The 25,770-nt window shown below is 46.7% G+C and overlaps 1 protein-coding gene across 1 annotated transcript in view; it reads left to right on the forward strand.

Moving 5' to 3' along the window:
- Positions 1-25,770, forward strand: part of CUEDC2 (CUE domain containing 2) — a 108,972-nt gene that overhangs the window by 9,506 nt on the left and 73,696 nt on the right. Inside the window, exon 3 of the mRNA XM_029609111.1 lies at positions 10,863-10,948. Within this exon, the coding sequence (XP_029464971.1) occupies positions 10,881-10,948 (68 nt within the window). The 5' untranslated portion in view covers positions 10,863-10,880. The remainder of the gene's footprint in view (positions 1-10,862; positions 10,949-25,770) is intronic.

Genomic DNA, 25,770 nt, shown 5'->3' on the forward strand with positions numbered 1-25,770 from the left:
TGTGGAAATTCTGCGCACAAAATTTTAAAATTCTGCATATTTTATATTGGTCAAAACACAATATACATCACAATCTTTGAGTAATTAACTTTAAAATGTAATACAGAAAAATTATTATTCAAAGATGCAGAGTTTTAAATATTTTAAGCTGAATTCCATTAGAAGTACAATATATAGGATTGTCCCTTTCACCCTCTCTCATTACTCCCCTGACCAGACCCCTTTCACTCTGCCCTCTCAGGCTGTAACCTCTCTGCTCTCTACTGTCTTCCACTCCCCTCCAGGCTCAACCCCTTTCACTATCTCCACCCCGCAGCCCTCCACTTCTAGAATTTGACTACTCTCTCATACAGCCTTTCACACAGGCTCGCTCTCTCTCACACACACACACACACCCACCCTCACACAGGTGCTCTCTTTCACACACACATACATCCTCGCACAGGCTCCCTCTCTCTTGCACACACACATACATACACCCTCAAACAGGTTACCGCTGTCCCTCTCTCTCTCACACACACACACACACACACACACACACACACACACACACACACACACACACCCTCACACAGGTTCCCTCTCTCTCGCATACACAAACCCACTTACACAGGCTCCGTCTGGCCTCTCACACACACTCTCACACAGGCTCCCTCCCTCTCTCTTGCTCACAAACATAACACCCTCACATAAACTCCCTCTCTATATTGCACACACACCCTCCCCCTCACATAGGCTCCATTTCTCCCTGACAGACACATTCACACAGGCTCCTTCTCTCTCTTGCACACTCATACACCCCTACACATAGCTTTCTCTCTCATTCACACACACCTCTTCACATGAGCTCCCTCTCACAAACATACACCTTCAGGCACACAAGCTCCAAATCACACACACACCCCTTCCTGTGCCTGTCATTATGCATGCGTACACTCAAGCCACTTCAATGTCATCAACTGTTCACTGCTCTTCGGCTGCGGCCCACCAGCACCTCCCTCATCTTCAGCCGCGAGCAGGATGGGCTAGTGGCCCACTGGGGCCTCCTTCCACTTAAGCCATGAGTGGAATGGGCTTCACTCACGGTCCATCAAGGCCTCACTCAACCTTAGTCATGAGTGAGATTGGCGCCGTTTGCAGCCCACCAGTGCCTCCCTTGACGTCAGCCGTGAGCAGGATGGGCTTCGCTCACAGCCCACCGAGGCCTCCTTTGGCTATGAGTGGGATGGACTCCACTCGCAATCCTCCAGACCTCCTTCCACTTTGGCCGCAAATGAAATGGGCTCCGCTTGCAGGCCTGCCGGGCAGCTTAAAATTCTGCGCGCTAAAGAAAATTCTGCAAAAGGTGGGCAATTCTTCACCCCACCCAAAATAAAGAACTACTGATTATTCCAACAATAAGGAGCACACATCTAACACAAATAAGAGATCAGGTGTTTTCTGTAGCAGGCCCAAAGATATGGAATTCTCTGCCCGAGACGTTACGTATTTTACCTGATAGAAAAAGATTCAAATGCGAACTAAAAACATGGCTATTCAATAATGCTTATAGATGAACATAAACACCAGGAAATAGAGAGCCCCAAAGACAAGAATGACTAAAATAATAATCAAATCTTGAAAATGTACCCAAGAGAGAATAAATAAAGGTGGAAAATGATCTTATCTTATTTGAAATCCCCTTACTCCTTACCTTGAGAACTAGACCAGCGATTGATATGTAATAGAAAACTCTTTAGATAGATATTAATGCCTGTATAGGAATACAACATTTGTAACCAATCATTGTCAGTTGAGTTATAAGTATGAATGTCACTTTGTAAACTATTGTGATCTGTACATGGAACGACAGTACATAAAATGTCTAAATCAATGAATACATTCAATAAAATGCTATTAATCAATAAGGTTTAGTTGCTTGGGATCTATTCATTTAATATTTGGGTACTTGCCAGGTTCTTATGGCCTGGATTGGCTACTGTTGGACACAGGATGCTGGGCTTGATGGACCCTTGGTCTGACCCAGTATGGTATATCTTATGTTCTTATATTTAGCATCATTTATATTTATTGCACAAACCCATCACATTCAACCCATTTACATACATACACCTCACTCCTAATATACTTTCATTCACACTTGCACACTCACTCTACTAACATCATCTTAAAGGAATAACCACCTTACAAAATAATTGTACAATAAAATAATTTGATAAATCAGTGCTAATGACTTCCTGATTGACCCCCGAATGTCTGATCAAATAATTTGATAAATTAGTCCCAATGACTTCCTGAATCAGTCCCTACAGAATCAGGATCCCATCTGTATTTCCTTGATAAGGCTTCTTTGGCAGACACTGAAAACTTGTGAAATGTCAGTGTAATTCCCTCTTCTCATAGAATACAGGCCATTGGACAGTGTGTGTTCTCATCTCACAAAAACGTATTCAAAACACTCTCAAGTTATATATAAATTTCTCTTCTCTAACTAGGATTTTCCTAGCATGTAGCAGATGGATTCAGGGCCAATGGGTATAGTGTACTCCTGATAGCAGTTGGGAGACTGAGTCAGATTTCAATCCGACGTCAGCCTAAATATACCCGTGCAGGAAGATTAGCTCTTCAGTATTTCTCCATCTCCTAAGCTGATAGGGACACTACACACACTTGCACAGCGTTAGAAAATCCAAACCAAAGAAGAAAGAAATCTTACCTCTACAAGACGAGTCCCGCTGTCCTGCGGTGATACCTTAGGGTCCCTCCCCCAGTCGAGAATTCCTGAGGTGGTTTCCGAGATCCCTCGGAGGCAAGCCTCGGTCCGGTAGCCAGTTCCCGGCATGGATTTAGCCCCCAGAGTGGCTGAGATGCATTGGGTGCAATACCGAGCACGGTGGTGAAGGTATTTTCCCTCTCCCCCGGCAGCCGGAGACCGCCCGGTGCGAGACCGGGAAGCACCAAGACAAGGTAAGGTAGAAAACTTTCTTAAAGTCTCTGTCCTCCGAGGCTCAGATAGCCGCACAGATCGTCTTTCCGGCGTCTGTTAAATAGAGTTGAGCAGCCCGTCCGGTCTAGACCCTGATTCGGTGCGAGGGTCCACACTCGTGGAGACCCTCCCGGGGTGGGGGGGTCTTCGGCGCCATTTCCACCCCTTGATCGCTGTACTGTCCTCATATCTGAGCTGTGCGCACAGCAGCAAGCTGGGCGCACAAAGGACTTGTGCGCATAGTGGTGTGCACAGCGGCATGCACAACAGTGCCATGCGCACAGTGGCGCGCGCATCCCCGCTAAGCGCACAAATAGCGGCCTGCATGTACTTCTTCCTCATACTGCACGCACATAGTCAGGACACCCGGAGCGCACAACTAAGTCTCCCGGCGCGTGCACAGACTAGTTTTGAGCCACTCCACGCACACAAATCATGGCACCACCGGCCAAGAAAGCCAAGGGACAAGCCCTCTGCCGAGCTGCGCAACCTGAAGTTGCCTCTGCCCTATGCCTGCAGTGCGAAGAGACTCTGGGGGGAACCAAAGCAAGGCCCCCTCAGCCAGTAGAGGAATCTGGCTCCACCAATGATATTACCGCGGACCTCTGAATCTCCGGCTCGGACCGTCCTCAGATGAGCACCTCGAGGAATGCCACTGGATTCAATATGGACCCAGGGATCTTTTCCTGGGTGGAATTCTTCAAAGGACTGCAAACCTTTGTCCAGGCGCAATCGGTACCACCTGCAACACAGCCACGGTCTCCATAGAGGGGGTGAAAGTGGAATGAGGTTGGAATTTGTGAAGATAAGGTCAAGGGTATGACCTGCTTTGTGTGTAGGTTGGTTGATGTATTGTTTGAAGCCCATGTCCGAGAGGGCTGATAGGAAGGCTTCGCAGTTAGAAGATCGAGGATTGGCATCGATGTGAAGATTAAAATCTCCAAGGATTATGGCTGGAGAATCTAGTTTTAAGTATTTGGCTATGATTTCCACCATAGGAGAAGCGTCTTGATCTAAAAGTCCAGGGGGAGCATAGGTGAGGAGGATTTGGAGCGACTTTGATTTGAATAAGCCTACCTCCAGTTTAGGTATAGTATTGATAGATTGTAGAGTGAGGTTAAGAAATTTTTTGGCAGCTATGAGGAGACCTCCCCCTTTTTTCTTTTTTTCTGGTATATTGATGCATCCAATTGGCCTAGGCATCTGTGGTATATGGAACTTATGAGACTTAGAGGGGGAATCTCTACAGCTTCCCCAGGACAGGAATCTTTTGGCACTGGGACCAGTATTTATTTATTTACTTACTAGCTGTTAAGCCCCTAACAACGGGCTACATTAACCTTTTTTTTTTTCAGTCCATTTCCTAATCCCTCATTCTCTCCTCCCTCTCCTCCCCTCCTCCCTCCCCCTCAGTCACTCCCTCCTCCCTCCCCTCAGTCACTCTCTCCCCCCTCCCCTCAGTCACTCTCTCCCCCTCCTCCCCTCCCCTCAGTCACTTCCTCCTCCCTCCCCTCATTCACAACCCCTTCGGATGGCACAGACGGAAGATCTCTGGGGGAGGTCCCTCCCTCCCTCGCGCGCGCCGCCGCTACTGCTCGCCGCCGCCATTACTGCTCTTGCTCCTCGCCGCGCCATTTTGGTTACTGGCAAGCTCTGACCGACATGCTGCCTGCACATGCACGGTAGAATTCCTCTCTACTGCGCATTTGCGGCACGTCGGTCAAGCTTCATTTATTTAGTAGATTTTAAATGCTTATATTCCGCCCATAGCAGAAAAACTGTGCTGAGTGGACCACATTAGTGCACTCATAATAAAACAGTTAAAACAATACAATTTACAAATTAAAACTGATTAAACATGACATAATTATATCCAGCTGAATCAAAGAACAAATGCACACTTATTGTCCAAATGCTACCTGATTCAAACAAATTAATCTTTTTACGAAAAACTGCAAGATCGGGATAAGAAAGCAGTGCCGTAGGATACAATTCCATTTTCTTATTCTGGTCCTTGAGCAGGCTTGTCTAAATAAGAAGGGCTATTCAGGCAAGCTGGTAATTGCTCTTTTGCAGTCCCAGAAAATATCCATTTCCCTAGTTTACATTAGGATATGGAGGCTATTTGAAGCATTGTGTACTGAAAGAGTGCTATCCCCTTTTTAAGTGTCAGTTGTATCAAATTTGACTTTCCTGTAAAGAGGGCCTGGAGAAAGGAATGGTGCTAAATTGTCTTAAGGTGTCTATAGGCAATATCTTCAAGGCACTCCTCTATCAGGTCATCTGGATGCTTCGTGCTTCCTAAGAAGAGTGAAACATAGCTGTCCTCCCAGGAGGGAATTGGTACCCTTTTGGGAGCTGAATGTGGTCCAAAGATTGCGAGTACCTCTCCATTCAAGCTTGTCAAAGGTGCATCATTATAAGGTCTATCTCTTAAAATAGTCATCCTAGCAGATATCTGTTCAGTGAGATGAATTTTGGAATTGCAGGCCATGTCCTGTAGAATCTTTTGTGAGATTTACAGGAAGCAGTGTTGATTCACATGGTCTAACCTTTTTACCCAAGTTAGTATCGCAGTTCCACCTAAGATGTTTTTACTCTACTACTTCAAGAAAGAATTCTCCTCTGAAGGCTACAAGGATCTTAATCAGTTGGATGTTCACAGAATCCTCTTGTCTGTTTAGAAGGTCAGACCATTTATTCATCCTTTTCAGTGGTCAACGGAAGGTGAGGCAGACTTGAAAGCTTCAATAGCCCAATGGATTAAAAAAGCAATCAGTTTTAATCATTAAAGGTTTACATTTCCCAGATGTCTTCGGGTGTATTTGACCAGGATTCAGGCATCACCATGGACAAGAACTTTGTGTCCCTGATGGAAATCTGCAAGGCAACTACTTGGACATCCTTGTATTTCTAAACAAAGTGTTACTGACTGGATGTTTGATCCAGAGAGGAGATCATGTTCAGTTCTGGCTTATTGAGAACTCTTTTTGCAGTATCCTACCCTGTCTGAGGGATGGCTTTGGTACATCCCAGGTGTCTGTACTGGTCTGGCTAGACGAAGAGTTTACTAAGATTACTAAGAACATACCATACTGGGTCAGACCAAGGGTCCATCAAGCCCAACATCCTGTTTCCAACAGTGGCCAATCCAGGCCATAAGAACATGGCAAGTACCCAAAAACTAAGACTATTCCATGCTACAGTTGCTAGTAATAGCAGTGGCTATTTTCTAAGTCAACTTAATTAATAGCAGTCAATGGACTTCTCCTCCAAGAACTTATCCAATCCTTTTTTAAACACAGCTACACTAACTGCACTAACCACATCCTCTGGCAATAAATTCCAGAGTTTAATTGTGCGTTGAGTGAAAAAGGACTTTCTCCAATTAGTTTTAAATGTGCCACATGCTAACTTCATGGAGTGCCCCCTAGTCTTTCTATTATCCGAAAGAGTAAATAACTGATAATAGAAAGAGGAAAGAGAAATGTAGTCTTACCTGCCAATTTCTTTTCTTTGAGTGCTGCCAGACCAGTCCAGGACCCTTATGGACTGCCATATTTTGCTTTTCCTCTCTGTCTACAGGTTTACAATAATTCCTGTTCTTTTAAGTGGCTGTGTAATTCCACTCCTATAATGTTGAGTTTATGGCTTCGGGCAGGTTTGTTTAGCCCAATTGGTGTTGGTTGTCTCTCTTGGAAGCACGGTGATTAGGGAAGAGTTATGGATTTAGCTTGTTACAAAGAATACTGGCAGGCTAGAGACCCTACATAGGGTAATGTCAGCAAACTAGTTGTGTCTGTCTCCATCTGCTGGTAGGAGAGCATAAAACCAGGTGCCTGGACTGGTCTGGCAGGACCCACAGAAAGGAAATTAGCGCACAAAACTACATTTCTCTGTAAGAGGGAGAAGTACCGTATTTTTCAATCCATAAGACTCATCTGACCATAAGACACACATAGGATTCAGAGCGGGGAAAAAAAAAAAAAAATGGTGTGCTAAACCGGCTCTGTTTCCGGGCATCTGTGCGTCTTATGGAGCAAATTAGGGGAGGGCATAAAATGTTTTTTTTGTCCCCATTCCCCATCCCAACACTTTAAATTTAATTAACTACAACCCCCCACCCTCCTGACCCCCCCCCCAAGACTTGCCAAAAGTCCCTGGTGGTCCAGCGGGGGTCTGAGAGCAATCTCCTGCACTCGGGCCGTCGGCTGCCAGTATTCAAAATGGTGCCAATAGCCTTTGCCCTTACTATGTCACAGGGGTTACCGGTGCCATTGGTTGGCCCCTGTCACATGGTAGGAGCAATGGACGGCCGGCGCCATCTTGTGCTCCTACCATGTGACAGGGGCCGACCATTGGCACCGGTAGTCTTTGTGACATAGTAAGGGCAAAGGCTATTGGCGCCATTTTGAATACTGGCAGCCGACGGTGCGAGTGCAGGAGATTGCGCCCGGACCCCTGCTGGACCTCCAGGGACTTTAGCAAGTCTTGGGGGGGTCAGTAGGGTGGGGAGTTGTAGGTAGTTGTTTTTTTTTTGTTTGTTTTTTTTAATATTTGCTCCATAAGACGCACAGTCATTTCCCCCCCATTTTTGGGGGAAAAAAAGTGCGTCTTATGGAGTGCAAAATACAGTACTTTCCTACAATAAGTTGACTTTTAGCCTAGTCAGAACCTGCTTGAACTGTGGCTACTACCATTCCAAAACAGAAGCAATGTGGAATGCAGGTACCAGGATTTATTTTTTAGGTCCTGTTTGCCATATTGCCACTTTTCAAGCTGTTACATGATCATCCTCCACTGAAGGCCATAGACCACTGGAACTTTTTATCTAGCTGCACAATGTCTGGGATCTTCTTCCCTCCCTGGTGGAGGCTATGTCCCATTCTCTGCCAGCCTAGTGAGCAGGATTCAGGAGAGACATTAGCTTGGGTCACCACAACATTTGGGCCATTAAAACTCATCAAAGCATGTACCGGTATAGTGTCTGACTGGGATACAACTATTAGTGCGTCTATACAATAATGCATACAACTAAACAAAAGGGGACCTGTTTCGGAGGAATTCCTTTGAGTGTGGCCTGGAGATCTTTTGATATTTTGACTGGCAGACAACTAGTCTGTGTTCTGTCTGGTATCCTCATTCCAGCCATTCCATGTTGTCTTTTTTCAGGATAGAGACACTATACAGTTCTCTTCCACACACTAGCATTCACCCAGTGAGCTGCAGCTTAAAACTGATATTTCCCCTACAGAGCAGGCAGTCGATGCACACTTGAATCTGGAGGCTTCTATTGGGGTGTTCTGCAGCCTTGCCGCTCTTCCTTTGGATCTGAGGGAACCAAGTTTGTGAAAGTTTCTGACAGAGAATCGCTGCACTATTCTTTCTCCAATTCTAGTGCCCATGACATGTAGTTTGGAAGGTGTGGCTATTATTAGAATAATAGCAATTTGTGTACAGGCTGGGTAGTAGGCACAGCAGAGACCGCCCCGAGTGCCACGGATACAGCAGTGTATTAAGGCACCTGCCCCACTACCCAGCCTGTACATAAATTGCTCCCGCTTTGGATGGCCGATTGCCACTTGATATCACTCTTCCAAGCTCTTTAAAAACCAGGTCCGAAACAACTTCGCAAGGCCCGTGCTTTAAACCCCATTGCACATCTAGCATTTCCTTTATGTGCGTGTGGATCCAGTTGTTCTGAATCCATTGGGACACGATACTAGTTGAGACTTTGGGCTTCTGTCCCTCCTGACACAGCCCATGTGGTGAAACATGGTCCGTATCGAGGGACCAAAACTTTTCCTGCACTCTGTGAATAAAAGTAGGAAATGCTTTGAAAATATTTTCATGGACTGCTTCATTGAATTAGCCTTATAAGGATCCCAGAACGTCTAGCGCTATACTACTTCTATTTGGCACACTGAAGGCGAGGACAAACTGAACATGGAGAAAGAACCGATTCTTTCAGAGCCAGGGTTAAGAGACCTTGCTAGAGCAGTGTTTAGATTTCTCCAATTCCTGTGTGGGATAAGTTTTCATTTCCATTGCTTTGTCTTGCACTATTAACAACTTTTCTTTATAAACAAAATAAACTTTATTGATGAAAATATCAATTTTACAAAGTGATATAAACATTGTAAATACAACAAAGAGCAGTTTAAATAGATTGCATAACCTAAGGTAACATCAGTAACAGCTAGATTCATCAAAGGACAATTAGATACAATGCAGAAGTTACATTCAGTACATTTATAATAAAGTGCAGTTACATCCAGATACATTGTAATGCAATAATTGGCAGGTTAAATGCATCATAAATGTTTGGGTGACATCAGATGCATGGTACATTGGACACTACTGGTGACCCCTGTTTAGGTTCACGAGCAAGGAACTGTTCAGTAAAATGTGGAACGTTCCAGTAATGGGAGGTGTAGCTAGGAGGGAGCTTAGACAGTGATGAATGGTGGGTGTCTTCCCCAGATGGAATGGGTTTAAGGCAGCATATAAAGGTGCTTCCCGTGAGACACAAGGGGTTGTGGGAACTGTCTGAAGAAGCCAAGGAGTCCAAGCCAGACTTCTTGGAGAGAGGAGCAGTGAAATACTCTTGGCATCTGCTGGATGGAGTAAATTTGAAGAAGTTGCCCCAGTACCAGCTGTGAATAACTGGGAGGAAAGGACTCCTCGGTCCGTAGGAATGGCAGGCTGGCCTGAGGAAGCTGAGAGAAGAATCCCACTGCAGTTTTTCCCTTGAGGGAGCCTGAGAGAAGAAAAGGGCCTCAGCAAGAGATTGTGGAAGTGACAGGAGACTTGGATTAAGAGTAATGGATGAAAAAGAACTGAGCGTAACTGTTATGAGAACTTTGGAGATTTCCTCTAAGAGCCATGAAGTGTATTGCTTGAAGTTTTCCTTTCTCCTTAAATTTTTTTTTTTCTGAGACTGCTGATTGTTTTTGCCAAAGTAGATTTTTCTTGTGGGACTCTGAATAAATTCTCTTTTTTTTTGCTTTGGAACACAACCATGGTGTTTTCTTTTTTTGTATTTATGAGTCTCCCGATACAGAAGGAACCCTGTACCGAGGCTGCAGAAAGGTTTTTTTTTTCTCACTCCTGTACTTGCTGAGGTTGATCCATGGTGAAGTGGCGGGGGAGGGGTTGCACTCAGTTATAACATTTTTTTTTAATGATATGTTAGTGGTTGGCATGTTTCAGCTGAGGGAAAACAAAGTACGATCAGCGGTTGTACAGCAAATCATTAACGCGCTGCAAAAATTCATAAATAGAAGCTTGAATGGGGAGAGGTTGGTGTGCTCTGTTCTAGGTGAATCTCAGATTGCTGAAGGTTTATATTTTGAGATGTTCTGTGCCGGTAAATTTAGGATCTTATTTTTAATTGTATGAACATACACAAAATGAACTTACTTGAACCTTTTACTAATAATTGCCTTAAATGGTTTTGTGTGCATTGTTATGGATGATTAAATGGGAATAACTAGCAAGTTTTATAGTCCTACTGCAGCCACCTAGATGTGCAAATTAAAGTAATAGGATTGACCCATCCTGACGATCTCCAGTAACACTCTAAGGGTCAGGTGTGCTAAGGATTTTTCCTATAGAGACAAAATAGAAAAAAACTTGAGGACATCTGGCCTTAACTGTATGCAAGTGACAGCCATTGCAGTATGGACCATCAAGGGTTTAATACCTTCATATTTATATCAAAAACAGTGGGGAAAAACAGCAAAAGGGCTGAACCAAAAAGGAAAGGCAGCTCTAAAAAGAGAGTTTAGAAAAATATGGTCCTTCTTTCACTTTCTCATTTTTCCTGATAGTTTCCTTTAAAACCCAAATATTTGTTTCTTTTTCTTCTCTGAAGATATCCATCTGCAGAAACATGGAAAAAATAATTCGGGATTCACTAACTCATTTCATCCAATCCCACGTCCCAGAGGCTGACCTCAGGTAGGAATACGGTTTTTTCTTATATATGTTGCAAAATGGATCTTCAGATCAGGGATATTCATCTCTGTCCCAGGGAGATTTACACCTATGGATAATTTCTCAAACATCTATGATGTTTTTTTTGTAGAATAGACACTACTATGAGGACCTGTCTTCATATTACGCTGGACACTATGGGGTAGATTTTCATGTAACCCCGAAAACCTACCCCTGCGCGCGCCGAGCCTATTTTGCATAGGCTCGGTGTTGCGCGCAAGCCCCGGGACATGCGTATATCCCAGGGCTTTGAAAAAGGGGCGGGGTCGTGGGCGTGGTGCCGATCCGGGGATGGTCCCGAGTCCTCCGGCACAGCAGCCGTGCCGGAGGTTCGCATGCCGGCAGATGGCCGGTGCGCGCAAGATACGCCTGCAAGAGGCAGGCATAAAAAAAAATAGGGTGGGGGGGGTTTAGGTAGGGCTGGGGGTGTGGGTTAGATAGGGGAAGGGAGGGGAAGGTGGGGGGAAGCGAAAGAAAAGTTCCTTCCAAGGCCGCTCTGATTTTGGAGCGGCCTTGGAGGGAACGGGGAAAGCCATCGGGGCTCCCCTAGGGCTCGGCGCGCGCAAGGTGCACAAGTGTGCACCCCCTTGCGTGCGCCAACCCTGTATTTTATAACATGCACGCGGCAGCGCGCGCATGTTATAAAATCGGGTGTACGTTTGTGCGCGCCGTGCAACGTGCACAAATGTACCCCGCGTACGAAGGATTAAAAATCTGCCCCTATTTGGGTAGTGTTTTGTTTGTCTTAATCCAGGTGTCCCAAGTGTATGAAAGCTTTCAGGTTCCTGGATGTATGCAGATCCTCTTGTCAGCCCATATCACTATCAGCTGACTAACCCTGTGCCTTATAGAACAGGCAAACCTAGAGGAATATTCAAAGGCCTGGCCCCACATGTTCCTCTTGTAAGTTGGCTGACTAATACATGTTCTCTATGAAACTCTGTTCTTATTCTGAAATTCTTCTCTCTTCTGACCCATTTTTAGGTAAATTCCCATTACATTCTTTCTTTTCCACTAAACAATATTCACCCTTTTTTTGTACCTCATGGATTATATATAATTGTGTGTGTGTAGGTATATATTTGTGTATATATCTATATATCCATTTAAATATATCTATGCACATGCTTATATGGGGCATACAATTTGAGATCCATCTGCACTAGCCTAAAAACTTTTTTCATGCATCAAAGCTACTGGAGCTAAGATCCGTGAATGTTCAGAAGACGGGGCAGAGGGGCACTGGAAATTCCATCAGCATCTTCTGGAACACATGATAGTACCAAGAACCGAAATGTAATTGCCCATGTGGCTTTCCTGCAGGTTGGTGCCGCCAAGAAGGTAGCTCTCTTCCTTTATCCCTTCTGTTAGTGGAGAAGTAGCCTCACAGTTAGAGCAGCAAGCTGCAAACCAGGGAAGCCAGAATTTAAATCCTGCTGTTTCTCCTTGTGACTTTGGGCAAGTTACTTAACTCTTTTGCCTCATGTACAAACTTAAGAGCCAGATTCACTAAGCCTTTTCTCCCATTTTGTGTCTGTGGGAAAAACCCATGGGGGTAGATTTTCAGAGCCCTGCTCGCCTAAATCCGCCCAAAACCGGGCGGATTTAGGCGAGCAGGGCCCTGCGCGCCGGGAAGCCTATTTTACATAGGCCTCCCGGCGCGCGCAGAGCCCCGGGACTCGCGTAAGTCCCGGGGTTCTCGGAGGGGGGCGTGTCGGGGGGCGGGCCCGGTCGTCGCGGCGTTCCGGGGGCGTGTCGGCAGCGTTTTGGGGGCGGGTACGGGGCGTGGCTACGGCCCGGGGGCGTGGCCGCACCCTCCGTACCCGCCCCCAGGTCGCGGCCCGGCGCGCAGCAGGCCCGCTGGCGCGCGGGGGATTTACGTCTCCCTCCGGGAGGCGTAAATCCCCCGACAAAGGTAAGGGGGGGGTGTAGACAGGGCCGGGCGGGTGGGTTAGGTAGGGGAAGGTGAGGGGAGGGCAAAGGAAAGTTCCCTCTAAGGCCGCTCCGATTTCGGAGCGGCCTTGGAGGGAACGGGGGGAGGCAGCGCGGCTCGGCGCGCGCAGGCTATACAAAATCGATAGCCTTGCGCGCGCCGATCCAGGATTTTAGCCGATACGCGCGACTACGCGCGTATCTACTAAAATCCAGCGTACTTTTGTTTGCGCCTGGAGCGCAAACAAAAGTAGGCTGTTCGCGCTTGTCTGAAAATCTACCCCTTAGTGAATCAGGTACCTAGGGCCTTATTTATTAAGCATGTTTCTCATAGACAAGGAATAGGAGAGAAGCCTTAGTAAATCAGGCCCTTAGATTGTGAGCCCTCACAGGACAGGGAAATATTTAATGTAACTGACCTTGAGCTACCAATGAAAAGGCACAAGCTAAAAATTTAACATAAAGTAAAAAATGAAATAAAATACCTACCCACAGAAAAGGTGTGTTAATAGGGACACAGCAGTTTCAGGTACCATCATATGCACCAGAAAATGCTGAGAGAATTTTCTACTCCCATTACTAATCACAGAGTGAGTAAAACCCCAAACTTCCCTTGTATGTCCAGATCCTCCTCCCCGCTTTGCCTCTCGCAGCCTCTCTTTGCTGTCTACCTTTTTCTCCATCCTGCTCATGTCCTCCCCTCTCTGTCTTTGCTATTTTCAGTATCTCTCTCGCATGCACTGTCATCTGGTTACCAGGGTACCTAAAAATTGGCTTCTGGTAATTCCTGCTGTAGCCCGAGTCGACCTCCAGTTGCTTCTGCTGTCACTGCAGCCCACAGGAGCTGCTTCTAACAAAGAGAAAAGGAAAGGCAGGCTGGTTGGGCGGGAGTAAGAGACGATGGAGAAGAGAGGGAAGAAAGGTGACTGGAAAGAAGAAGGGAAAAGGAATAGACTGATACATGGGGAGAAGAGAGGAAAGAAAAGCAGAAAAGAACAAAATAAAGCAAGCAAAAATACCCACAAAAATGGCATGCCCTTATTGGTGGTTGTCCACTGTTTGATCAGTCCCGTGTGGTGGCTACATTCAACCAACACGGCACTTCCTACTGGGTCTCCTGGGCTCGTACTGTCTGGTTCAGAAGCCTCTGATTAGTTGTTTGCTAATAACAGTTGGTTCCCAGATCTGATTGTTCTCCTCATGCACCAGAACTTAAAGCAAGTCCTCTGTCTTTTCCTAAAGATGCAAAGATTTGAGAAGGAAAAAACCCAACCCCTTGTGTTGTCTGCTTCGCTCATACAAGAATCTGGCTGCTATTCCTGGCACCTTGCCAGAAAAGCAAAAGAAATGTTCAAGGCCATAATTTCCACTGTTGTTCCCACATATTCTAGCCCTGTTGCCCCAAGGTACTCTTACCAGAATGTCCAGCAAAACCAGGAGATTGTTAAAGTGTTTCTTGGGCAGTGGAAGATCTGTTACATTGATAATTGCTAATCTTCTGCTCTTTGGGTCCATGGGGGACGGGGGTTATGTTGTCCTCATGGCTGAAGGAGTGGCAGCCCTGGCGATAGTATCTCCTTGCTAAATAGTGAGAAACAGTGGGCCTGCCTTCTCAGTGATCTTAGTGAGCACACAAAACATGCCATTGTGTTGTGCACTGATTTTTCCCATTCTCAGTGCACAAAATAACCATAGTTCATTGGAAACATCTACGGACATGGTAAGCACAGTATCATTTCCTGTTTTGCAGATTTGGTATTAATACTTTTGTTTTCAAATCAGCAGTGAAGTTAAAATAATTTCTTGCACAGTGACGAAGATAGCAGTGATGTTCTTCCCCATGTGATCATTCATTTAAAACAAAATATATGAGAATTAAAGGGGAAAATCGCATGCACAAAATGTGAGGAGTGTTTCATTGCTGTTAGCTACCATGCTCTGCATGATTCTTGGGACAGATGCCCACATCAAAATTAGTGGCACTTTTCAGATTTTTAAGAAATGCTGAGAATTGTCTGTTTTTAAATTCCTGTAATTTAGACTCAGCCAAAATAATATACAACTGCAACCCTTTAAACTAGAAATAAAAATAAGAGAAAAACCTGATTCCAGCTGGAGCCTGAATTAGTAGCTCTTGGACTCGCGTACCAGCAAAGGTAGCTCTGTTCTTAAGCTTAACTAAGCAGCTTAGCTAAATGGAGCTCCTGTGAAGAGAGACACCAAAGAAACTTGCCATTTCAGCAACAGCAGTAACATTTCAAACTCAGCAGCAGTGATTTTCTGGCAGCCTTCCCACAGCTTCTCCATCCCCCTTGCATCAGGTTTAAGCAGGCTGCCAGCCCCAACCACATGTAGCATTCAAGCTGCTGCCATAACTATGACAACAGAAATCTTTCCAATCTGCAGATGATAAACTTCCTTTCTGTTACTGTTTCAGGTTCTCTGCCACCAAAAATTATTAGGGATGTGCAATCATTTAAGACGAATTAGGCAATTTCGTTGAAATTGCCTAATTCATCCTGGTTCGGGGAGCCCAAAAACCAAACCAAATTTTCGGGAAAATCTGGTTTTTGGGTTAGTGCACACTAACCTGAAATTGAGGTCCCCTGAATTACAAAGGCCCGAACTGCAGGAAATACGAAAGATTCAAGTTTTGCACATCTCTTAAAAAAAAAATAAAAAATTATTTATACGTCTTTGTGAATGATATTGCATAAGGGTTAGAAGGAAAAGTCTGCTTTTTGTGGACGATACTAAGATCTGCAACAGAGCAGACACATCTGAAGGAGTAGAGAAAATGAAAAGAGATCTGAGTAAGCTTGAGACATGGTTGAAGGTTTGGCAGCTTGGGATTCAATACCAAGAATTGCAGAGTCATGCATTTTGGGGTACAGAAATCCAAAGAAGCTGTGTGTGATGGGGGGAGAAAGTCTGATGTACACAGACAGGAAGAGAGACCGTGGTGTGATGGTGTCTGATGATCTGAAGGCGACTGAAGTAATGTGACAAGCGGTGGCTAAGGCCAGAGGGATTCCTGGCTGCATGGAGAGGCATAACCAGCAGAAAAAAGGTACAGGTCGTTGGTGAGGCCTCATCTGAAGTATTTTGTTCAGTTCTGGAGATCATAACTCAAAGGATAGAGACAGTATGGAAATGGTCTTAAGAAGGGCTACCAAAAAAGTAATAAGACTTAAGGACTTAAATATGTATATCCTAAGGAGAGGAGTGACAGGGAGATATAATATAGACTTTTAAATATCTGAAATTATTAATAATGCATATGAATCAATCCCTTGTCGATAGAAAGAAAACTGTAGATCCAAAGGGTCATAATATGAAGCTCCAAAGGAGTAGGGTCAGGACCAACGTCAAGAAGTTTTTTTGGGGGGTTTTTTTCACGGAAAGAGTGATGGATGCTTGGAATGCTCTCCCAGAAAAGGTAGTGAGGACAAAGATGGTAAAGGAATTCAGAAGGGCATGGGATAAACACCCATCCCCCACAAGCATGAATTTTGTCTCACATCCCTCTCCCCATCTCGAGCTCCCTCCTCAGCAGCTCATTCCTTTTTCTTTGCGCATCAACAGGCCCCCAACCTCATTTCCCTTCCTCAGTTTTAGCAACCTGCCCAGCTTTAATCTCCCACTCAGCCTCCGCAGCCCTCCCACCCTGCCCCCAGGTTCAGTTCCTGTGTATGTGGGAAGCTTCTTTCAGCAACTCGGAGAAATGGGAGGTCCCTGCGTGGGACGCATGGATAGTGGCATGCTGGGCATGCTCAGTGTGCCAGTCAAAGTTTCTAGAAATGTTCCATGCTGGGCTCCATCTGAGATCACCCACATGCGAGGACTACCATCCTGCTTGGCCTAGGAGAACTCTCGCAGTCTCTTCCCATGACGTCATGGATGATCTCCCTTCTTTCAGCATGCTACTATCCATGCATCCACGCAGGGTCCCCCTTCAGTCTCATTTTTTTCCGCGAAGTGTTTGAAAGTAGAGGTCCACTACCGCGAGGCAGAGTCTGTCCGTCGTTTTCTCGGCGGTCTCTGTGTCAGGTCTCCCTTCCACTGATCGGTATCCTTCCTGCGGCACGGTAGGTTAAATTTTTTCCCTTGTTGCGGTCGATTTCCATTGTGTCGATTCTTGGTGGCCACCAGCCATCGATCACTTGCCGGCTGTTTTTTATGTTGTCCGGTTTTCAATAATGCCTTCAGTGCCCGTGCACCATGTCTCTCATTGATCCGCATGAGGTCTGTATCCTCTGCCTGGGAGCGTTGCATGATGTCCGGGGGTACACTCTCTGTGACCAAAGGCCATTGCGCCTGGCTGGATAAGGTGGAAAAGCTTTCTAGGCACAAAAAGTCTGACCCATCTACTCCAGCATTGGAGGCGTCGACACCGGGAGGCTGGAGGGAGCTGCTAGATATGCTGTCCCTCTCTTCTCCTCCGGGTCCCTCTCAAGAGAGAGGGGCCGGAGATGGGCCATCTCCAGTGTCCTCACATTCCAAGACATTTGGATCTTCGCCTTCCTCATTGCCGGGAAAGATTGGGCCGAGCACCGAAGGAAATCCCGCAAGCATTGTCACCAATTGCCGTCCTTACACAACACCAGTGTCTGCTGTGCTGGCTCCGAAGCAGCCCTATGGAGAGGAGGCCTTGGCCTCTATCAGACCTGGGGGAGTCCCAGGCGTTCCTCACCAATACTGGTGCTGGGCACTGAGCCTCCTCAGGATTCCGAGGAGACTGTGATGATGCCTTCTCCTCCTCCTCCTCCTCAGTCTGTTCTTTCCTCAGTGGACTTTGAAGAGGAGTTGGATCGCAGTGTTCAGCTAGTGGTACTACAAGCCCTGCGGGGTATTGATCCGCCATCGGCACCAGTCCCCATGCCGATGCTGGATTTGGCGCCCCTGCTCAAGCATTTAGACATCCTTTTGGGCGTACTTACGATGCAATTGGTGCCCGGGATACCTCTGTGCCCCAGCGGCCACTGATGCCCACCTCCGGAACGATTCCCATGATCGGGTCCGAGGAGGAGGAAGAATCAGCGCGGTCAATGACACCTGCAGAGGCGCCAGTTCCGTGGCTGTGATTCCCCAATTCTGGCCCTGGGCCATCGGGGGTCAAAGGGGTGGTCGATGTCTTTGGGGCCCAAACAGAGAGGCTTGGGCAGGGACCCTCCACATCAGCCCCCAGGAGACCTTGGCAAGGAGGAGCCTCCATATGATCCATGGGAGGAGGATAGCTCTGAATCCTCTTCAGAAGACTCTGACGACCTTCTATCGGAACTCTCCGCCAGACAAGAGGCGAAGGTCCCCACTCCAGGAAGACCTTTTCTTTGCGGGCTTTGTACAGGTGATAGCGGAGGCCATCCCTTTTCAGCTCCTCACTGAGGAGGATGCCAGACACAAGATGCTGGAAGTCCTCAAGTTTGTGGATGCCCCAAAGGAAATAGTGGCTGTCCCATCCATGATATTTTCAAGGAGTTACTCCTCAAGATCTGGACACACCCTGTGTCCGTTCCTCTGGTCAATCGAAAGGCAAATGCGATTTATTTAGTGCATCCCCCCCCCCCTGCTTTTTTTTTCACATCATCATATAATTAATTAACCCCCCTCCCTTTTTTTCCTCTACCTTTAGGGTAATTGAATGGCACAAGTTTTTTCTTATTTCTCTTTTTAAGAGTAGTTTAATTTTGTAAAAATGTGTTTACTTTGATTGTTTATTATACCGATTTTGTGTAATTTTTATTCTTTTAAATTTAATTTTAGTTTAATATTATTCTTGTGAACCGTTTTGATAAAAATTCCATTTGTAAAAACGGTATATAAATACTTTTAATTAAATAAATAAACAAGCATTGGGGTTTGAGAGGTGACACCTCCCACATCAATCTGTTGTGGTGGAGTCCACCCTCAAGAAAACCAAGTACTCCTGCACTCACGCCTCTGCTCCTCTAGATCAGATGCATCGGGCGTTGGATGCTCTGGGTAGGAAGGTCTACCAGGGAGCTATGCTCAATACCCACATATCCTCCTACCAACCGTATATGACTCAGTACAATCAAAACTTGTGGAAGCAAGTCCAGAAACTGTTGAAGTGCCTGCCTCAACAGCAGAAGGACGCCTTTTCAATGGTGGTGTACAGTAAGGTCTGGAGGCAGAGAAACACGAGGTGCGATCCACCTATGATGTTTTTGAGATGGCGGCCAGGGTGGCCGCAGTGGACATTGGCGCCTGAAGGATGGCCTGGCTTCTTGCCTCAGACATTCGTCTGGAGGTCCAGGAGAAGCTGACAGATCTCCCCTGCACCAGGGAGAATCTCTTCGGGGATAAGGTCAGGGATGCGCTGGCCCAGCTGAAGGACCACCATGAGACCCTTCAGCATCTTTCCCCCAGCACCTCTGACCCACCATCCTCAATCAGAAAATCCTCGCGACAGGGCTCTAAGAAGTCCTTTCGCCAGCGAAAATACTACCCTCCTGCCTCAAGGGTGCACATGCCACACGTGGCTTCCTGGGGTCGCTCCAGGCAGCAGAGGGTTCCCGGGACTCAGCCAGACCCCCCCCCCCCCCCCCCCCCCCCCATCAACGCCCCGCTACAGGGTTTTGACTAGGAGCAGTGGAGCATGAGCCAGACTGCCGTACCCTCGGCGCCCTACCCTCCAGTTGGGGGCAGGCTGCGTGTTTTTGCGGAATACTGGCCCAACGTTACCTCAGGCTAGTGGGTTCTCTCCATCTTTTGCCAGGGGTAGAGGCTAAACTTCAGGTATGTTCCCGCGGACTCTCCCCCATGCCCATTGTGGGCCCCATCTGCTCATCAGGAAATGAGCCGTCGAGCCTGTTTATCTGCGTCAGCAGGGATGGGGGTTCTACTCTCTGTATTTCCTGATACCAAAGACAACAGGGGGCCTCCGCCCTATTCTCGATCTCAGAGCCTTGAACAAGTTTCTTCAAAAAGATAAGTTCAAGATGGTCTCCATGGGCATCCTAATCCCACTCTTGCAAAAAGCAGACTGGTTGTGCTCCCTCAACTTAAAAGATGCATACACCCACACTGAGATCTTCCCTAATCACAGGAAGTATCTCCGATTTGTTATAGGCAGGGAACACTTTTAAGATAGTGTTGCCATTCGGCTTTGCATCAGCCCCTCATGTTTTCCCCAAGTGCCTGGCAGTTATGGGAGCGCACCTCCGTCATCAGGGGATTACACGCGTTTACCTACCTCGACGACTGGCTGATCAAGAGTGCCACTCATCAAGGTGCATTACGCAATCTGACTATTGGGGTGCTGCAGTCTCTGGTTTATCAATTACCTCAAGTCCTATCTCATCCCATTGCCACGCCTGGGATTTATCGGGGCCAGTCTGGACACAGTGCAAGCCAGGGTGTTTCTGCCCCATGATCGAGCACTTGCCCTATCGTCCCTTGCGAGTTTGTTTCACTGATGCCAGCAGGTTTCAGCTCGTCTTCTGCTGCATCTTCTGGGTCACATGGCACCATCTGTCCATGTTTGTTTATTTATTTATTTAAAAATGTTTCTATACTGCTTTTACAAACAATGTTTAATCAAAACTGTGTACAAAACTATCGTTCTAAAAAGGAAAAGTGAAAAATATATTACAAAAAATATAATTAATAAAAAAAATTAAAAACATAAAACTATTAAAAGACAACTTAGAATAATACTAAAATAGTAATATGGTGCCATTGCAATTGAGTCAAAAAATGAAATTAAGATTTTGAAAAATTATTTGGTGGATGTAATTTTAAATGCAAGTTGAAAGAGATGTGCTTTTAATGATTTTTTTGAAGTGATTCTGATTGGATATGGTTCTTAGTGAGTCTGGTAAAGTGTTCCAAAGGATCGGGCCAGCAACCGAAAACGCTCTTTTCCTGGTCATTTTTGACGAGCCTGTCAAGGGGATGGTACATCTAGCAAATTTTTGTTCATTGATCTCAAATGTCTGGAAGGTTTGTATATACGAAGGAGAGAACATAAGGTGGTAGAATTGGTATTATGGATAATTAGGATTTTGAATTGTATTCTGTATTTGATCGGTAACCAATGTTACCCCCTTGGCCCATATGTGCATGCACAGAGTGCGGTGGACATTACAGTCTCAATGGACGCAGGCGACCAAGAACCTCGATGCATGTATGTGCATTACGCCACCTCTCCAGGTCTCCCTGTCCTAGTGGGGAGGACCTATCCAATCTGGAGCAAGGGGTCCTGTTTCAAGTTCACCCCACCCCAGGTCGGACTGACCTCTGATGCATCCCCCCTCGGTTGGGGGGTGTATGTGGACAACCTCTGTACCCAAGGTCATTGGTCAGCTCAAGAATCTCAATGCCAGATCAAATTCCTGGAGCTTCGGGCGATCCGCTATGCTCTTTGGGCATTTCGGGTTCACTTGTCCCACAAAAGCAATCCTAATCCAGATAGACAATCAGGTAGCGAAGTGGTATATAAACAGGGGGGCACTGGTTCATTCCTCCTCTGTCAGGAGGCAGTGCAGATATGGGCCTGGACTCTGTCGCAAGGCATGCTTCTATGAATAGTGTGCAATCACAGAGAATGTGATTGCATTCCAACCACAAGAGTGAGCGCTGGATCAAACAGTAGCAGACCGGATCTTTCACCTGTGAGGAATCCCAGTCATGGACTACTTTGCTTCCCCTTGCAACAGAAAAGTGAGCCACTTCTGCTCTCTCTTCAGGGCAGACAGACTACCAGCCTTCGCCCGCCATTGGGGCAAGGGTCTTCTGTATGCGTACCCTCTGCTTCTGCTGGTAATGAAGACTCTTAAAGCTCCAGCAGGACAAGGGACCATGATCCTGGTGGCTCCCTATTGGCCAAGACAAGTCTGGCACCTATTCCTGCAGAACCTGTTGATCAGAGACCCGATTAGTCTAGGGACCTCCCTGGATCTGATTACACACGATCGGGGCAAGTCCAACCTCAGGTTGTTAGCTTTGGCCGGATGTTGAGAGGCTAGTCCTGTGGTCCCTTGACCTCTCTGACGTGTCTCAGGTGCTTTTTGCTTCTAGGAAGCCTTCCACTAGGAAGTCTTACAGACTGAAGTGGAAGAGGTTCTCCATCTGGTGCGAGGGTCATGGCTTGGATCCATTCACCTGTCTCACTCTGAAACTGCTGGATTGTTTGTGGCAGCTCTGGGAGACTGGGTTAAAAACCAATTCAGTAAGGATACACCTAAGTGCCATCAGTGCTTACCATCGGGATGTTGCTGGTATGTCCATCTCTTTGCAGCCCTTAGAAGGGCGACTTATGCGGGGTCTGATTCAGCTGAAGCCTCCCCTCCAACTTCCTGTTGTGTCCTTGGACCTCAACGTGGTATTGGCACGGCTCATGCGAGATCCTATCGAGTCTCTGTGCTCCAGCGATCTGAAGTTCCTCACCTGGAAGGTTCTCTTCCTGGTGGTGGTTGCTTCGGCACGCAGGGTCAGTGAGCTTCAGGCTTTGGTTACGTATCCACCCTACATGAAATTCTTTCTTGATAGTGTGGTTCTGCATATGCATCCTAAGTTACTGCCTAAGGTGGTGACTGACATGAAAATCAGTCAGTCATTCTGCTCACCTTCTTTCCGAGGCCTCATTCACACCAGGGCAAATGGATGCTGCACAGTTTGGATTGCAGGAGAGCCTTAGCTTTCTACCTAGAACGCATAACAGCCCACAGGCAGTCCCCACAACTCTTCATATCTTTAGACAAGAACAGATTGGGAGTTGAGGTGAGCAAGCAAACTCTGCCCATCTGGCTGGCGGATTGTATCTGCTTCTGCTATCCGCAGGTGGACCTTTAGCTTGGAGGCCGTATCAAAGCTCATTCTGTGAGAGCTATGGCGGCGTCAGTAGCCCACTTGTGGGCGGTTCCTGTTGCCGAAATCTGCAGGGTTGTGACGTGGAGTTCCTTAGACACATTCACTGCCCACTACTGCTTGGACAAGGATGATCAGCATGACAGTAGCTTCGGCCAATCTGTCTTTCTCAATCTTCCAGTGTTAAATCCAACTCTCCCTACCTAGGGCTCATTGTTAGAGTTCAGGCTGCCTCCCTCTGTTACCAACAGCACCATAGTTTCTTGTGCCTTTTGGCACCCAGTTAGGGTCTGTTGGCCATTGTTGTATCTGGGAGCAGCCTATAGCTTGGCATTCACCCACATGTGAGGACCACCATTCTGCTTGTCCTAGGAGAAAGCAGAGTTGCCTTACCTGTACAGGTGTTCTGCTAGGACAGCAGCTTGTTAGTCCTCAGGAAACCCGCCTGCCAATCCGTGGAGTTGGATTCTCCTGCATTTTGTTGTTTTATTTTTTTGCTTGTTACAAGACTAAAGGGGGACTCCCGCCTGGACACATAGATAGTGGCATTCTGGGCATGCTCAGTGTGCAAGTCAAAGTTTCTAGTGCCGGGCTCCATCTGATGATGTCACCCACATATGAGGATTAGCATCCTGCTGTCTTAGGAGAACACCTGTTACAGGTAAGCAACTCAAATTCCCTCTTGCTGTGCAGCGGCAGCCGCCATATTGCCGGGGCTTGCCACAATCCCACCCACCAGCCCTTTTGTTAGTAGTGTACACAGGTTGGGGGGTACCAGGGGTACATGTTCTCTAGAAGCAGTATTGGTTAGTTAGTTAAATATGTTAGTGATTTACTTCTGTTGAGTGTTGGATATATGCTCTTGTTGCAGCTGGAGAGGGCGGGAATACCCAAGCCGGTAGGCACCTTGGGGGATGGATATCAAGGATTTTGGCAAACAGCATGTCCTTTGGGACAGTCCTGGCAGTTCCAGTTGGGCAGAAATAGCCTGGATGGCGAGGCCCTCTTGCTTGGATACACTGCGGGGGGTCGGTGGGCAGAGGCTATCTTGCTGTGCCATGGCAGGTGTTTTCCCAACACAGTTTTCCTAGCATTTTCTAACTGATTTCTTGTGTTCATGGGGTCTGCACTACTGGTGGGGTGGGGGCATGGAGGGGGGCAAGTTGTTGCAAGTTGCCAATGTTGACAAAACGGATGCTGGCTGCCAACATGGTTCCCTGCTTGGCAACTGGTTCAAAAGTTGATTGCTTGGCAAGACTTTATGATGTCTGCCTCTTTTTTTTTTTTTTTTAGGGGAGGGTATGCTGGAAAATTTCCAGGTGCCAGATTGCCTGGGCACCTAAAATTCGGGACCTGGTGCATGACTGAAGAGATACCAGCAGGTCCAATGCTGGGGATAGGGAGTTGCTAGCAGGACCAGGAAGAAAGTGTTGTGTTGGCTGGTAGGGCCTGGGCAATGAGAAGAGTCACAGTGGTTGGTGGACCTAGGCCAGGGAGAAAGATGTAGTGGCAGGAGAAGGACTGTAAGGAGAGGAAGAAGCTGTGGGGAATGATGAGTTCAGAGGAGAGAATCTGGAAGGATTGGGGAGATAAAAAAAAAAAAAAAAAAAGGAAAAGTAAGAAATAGCCCAAAAGAAAAAAGAGCAAATAATGGAACAGCAATTACCTTGGATCCTAACAATTTTTGCTGGCACCTGAGGCTTGTATTTTTTTTTTCCACCCCTTAACATGACAGATGGAAACTATTTATTTATTTCATCCTATATTTTAAATACTGGAATAAAGGTGCAACTAGTTCATTTCTTTGCTGCCTTTTGCATGATGCACACAGTTGTTGATCTGGATCTTTCTTGGTAGCTATTGGGGAATATACAAATGCAGTTTATTAATGTCATGGATCTAATCAATTTTATATGGTGCTGCCATATGAATGCAATAGGTCATATCTCTGTCCAAATGTAATTAAAAAAATTATATGTATAATATATATTTTAATAACATTATTAGAATATATTCTCCTAGGACAGGGATGGTGAACTCCAGTCCTCGAGGGCTGCAAACAGGTCAGGTTTTCAGGATATCTACAACGAATATGCATGAGAAAGATCTGCATGCACTGCCTCCGTTGGATGCAAATCTTTCTCATGCGTGCTCATTGTGGATATCCTGAAAACCTGGCCTGTCTGCGGCCCTTGAGGACTGGAGTTTGCCATCCCTGTCCTAGGACAAGCAGGATAGTACACCTAACACATGGGTGACCTCATTGAATGGAACCCAGCACGGAAAACTTATATCAAAGTTTCTGGAACTTTGTGCGTACTGAGCATGCCCAGTATGTCATATACCACGCATCCACACAGGTTCCCTCTTCAGTCTCTTTTTTTTTTTCCGCAGAGCTTTTGCCTCGCAGTGAAGTGAACCCTCTGCTTTTTCTTATAAAATTGCCTTGGAAAACTTTCAGACTAGTTTTTGGATTTTTCGCGGTTTTTATCGACTCTGGGTCCCTCTCGGTTCTCCTTTTTGCCTCTGTTCCCCCCCTGTGGCGGCGGTGCCTCGGTGCCCACCAGCTTCGACCGCCCGCTGTCACCGCTCTCATTTTTCCTTTCGATCGGCATGGCCTTGTCCGATTTTCGTCAATGCCCCCAGTGTCCGAGCACTATGTCCATTACAGACCCTCACGAGGTCTGTGTCCTCTGCCTGGGGGCATCGCATGACATCAGGGTTACTACTTGTGTGTCCAGATGACCCCTAAAGTACGTCGCGCTTAACTTGACAAGATGGAAAAATTCTTCTGGTCGAGGAAATCCAAGCCATCGACATCAGCATTGGCGGGAGCCTCACCGATTGACACTGCGCCATCAACATCAGCGGGGCTGTCGGTTCCATCGATGCCAGTCTCTTCCAGGTCGAGGACTTTGGGTTCCTCGTCATCTACCTCGGCAATGTGGAAAGACCGAGCCAAGCACCAAGGGAAGCTGAGGAAGCATTGGCACTGGTCACCTTCAATGCATGGTGCCAGGCCT

Source organism: Rhinatrema bivittatum, chromosome 7 (assembly GCF_901001135.1).
Source record: "Rhinatrema bivittatum chromosome 7, aRhiBiv1.1, whole genome shotgun sequence".
Taxonomy (NCBI): Eukaryota; Metazoa; Chordata; class Amphibia; order Gymnophiona; family Rhinatrematidae; genus Rhinatrema; species Rhinatrema bivittatum.